The sequence below is a fragment of the Limanda limanda genome, chromosome 12 (assembly GCF_963576545.1).
Source record: "Limanda limanda chromosome 12, fLimLim1.1, whole genome shotgun sequence".
NCBI classification, from domain to species: Eukaryota; Metazoa; Chordata; class Actinopteri; order Pleuronectiformes; family Pleuronectidae; genus Limanda; species Limanda limanda.
The window spans coordinates 6,529,876-6,531,542 of NC_083647.1; the positions used below are offsets into that span (position 1 = coordinate 6,529,876).

The 1,667-nt window shown below is 42.2% G+C and overlaps 1 protein-coding gene across 1 annotated transcript; it reads right to left on the reverse strand.

Annotated features, from left to right (window-relative positions):
- Positions 1-178: 178 nt before the first annotated feature.
- c12h2orf50 (chromosome 12 C2orf50 homolog) lies at positions 179-1,667 on the reverse strand. Its single transcript, XM_061082963.1, has 3 exons — positions 1,441-1,667; positions 1,063-1,102; positions 179-376 (listed from the first exon to the last, which is right to left on the reverse strand). The coding sequence occupies exons 1-3, from the start codon at positions 1,665-1,667 to the stop codon at positions 179-181; spliced, it is 465 nt and encodes a 154-aa protein (XP_060938946.1).

A 1,667-nucleotide genomic window follows, 5' to 3' on the forward strand; every position in this document is an offset into this window, starting at 1 on the left:
ACTTATCTGGAAAATTAGCTGATGTAGGACAGCAAATATGGCTTCTAACAACATGTCTATACTTGACTTTAACTTGGTGAGTGTCACATATTTGTGAAGTTTGCAGAGTCCTGGCTAAGATAAAACCTGATGTTCAGAGATCCTGATGTAAAGTGAACTGACTCGTCTGCAGAGCGGTCTAGCTGGGCAGCATCTCTGGATCCCGCTTGCTCTTGTGAGAGCTCCCAGACCAGAGCAGCAGCCGGTCCAGTCTGACCAGTTCTCTTCCCAGTGGAGTGGACAGATTGCTGCTGAACATCTGGGTGGTGGTGTTGGGGACGCGATCAGAGAAGAGCGACACGTAGCTGGGTAACGGCTCCTCTGACTTCAGCTGTCCCTGCAGAGACACAGGGGTCCGAGCTTAAGAAAGAATTCACCGGGCAAATTAATCTTATTTAGACGTGTTTACTGCAGGTTTCTGAGAGTATTGTTTAAGATTCAGGCTGCAGCATTAACCCATCTGTAGATATTAAATCATTTTGCTTCTCTAAAGACAAGACAACACAGCATGGTTGTTGCAAAAAGGATGTTCCTCTGTCAATACCTGGTTAGAAGCCATCTCTAATTTCTTTCATATGGAGAGGGTCAGTTTCTCTCAGCTCTACAACCTTTCACATAAAGTGGCAAACTTTTTGGTCTTATCTGTCGAGAACTAAAATGTGAAACAGTTGATACTTCAAATACCATCACGTAGATATGTGGATAATAGATATATTGATTTTTATTGTACATGTTTCTGTTGGTTACTGTGACATATTGCAAATATTTAATCAGTTTGGTGCTGATTGCTGTACAGATTAAAACCCAATATGAGTACAGCTTTGCTTGTTGATGCTTCTTTTTTGTCTCTGTTCTTTTTGTAGTGGTTGTTTATTTCCTGTGTAGCACGAATGAATCAGAGACAAGAATAACAACATGAATTGTCAGATATATTTTCTGTTTTCAGTCCATTTTTGTTGTTAATTTCAGCTTGAAATATCTCAACAACATTTGAGCAACACATGTAGTTTACATTTGTCTTACCAGCTGATCATAGTTCCTGAGAAAGCTCCAGTTCTTCTCCCTGTGGACCACAATTTATTTGTTAGGATGAGTCCTGTAATCTTTTGGCTGGTCATCAAGACGAAAATATTCACATCAGTTGATGTTGACAGTTATTGGATAAATGTGATATTATTATTGTTTATCAAGTTTAAAGACTGAAATCAAACAGTTGATAAACAGCAAATCCTTTTACACAACCAAGGTAGATCATTAAAACAGTATATACCTCTTCTCTGTGCTGCACAAAGCAAAGCCATGCAGTTTATCAATATATAGTGAACATTTGAGATCTGCTTAAAATAAACTTGACTTTAGATTCTTAGCAACAACACGTGTTAAAAACAAGTCTGCACCTACCATTCCCTCAGGCCTCTCCTCTCACTCCACACCAGCTCCCTCCACAGCTGGTCCCGGGTCGCAGGATCTCTTCTGTCCGGACTCTGCTCCACACACACCGGGTCTCCTCCTCTGGCGCGCCGCGTCCTGTCCGCTGGAGGCTGCGTTGTTGTCGGCCTGTCTCCGGTGGATCTCTCCGGTAAGCGGTATCCTGCAGAGGAGGCACGTCTCACGTTGTTCAGGTCCAT

Bases quoted from the DNA above. Each gene is read 5' to 3' on its own strand.
- c12h2orf50 (XM_061082963.1), bottom strand. From the start codon at position 1,667: ATGGACCTGAACAACGTGAGACGTGCCTCCTCTGCAGGATACCGCTTA. The intron at 1,103-1,440 runs GTAGGTGCAGAC...TGTGGTCCACAG, and splicing joins AGGAGAGGCCTGAGGGAATG to GGAGAAGAACTGGAGCTTTC. The intron at 377-1,062 runs GTAAGACAAATG...GTGTCTCTGCAG, and splicing joins TCAGGAACTATGATCAGCTG to GGACAGCTGAAGTCAGAGGA.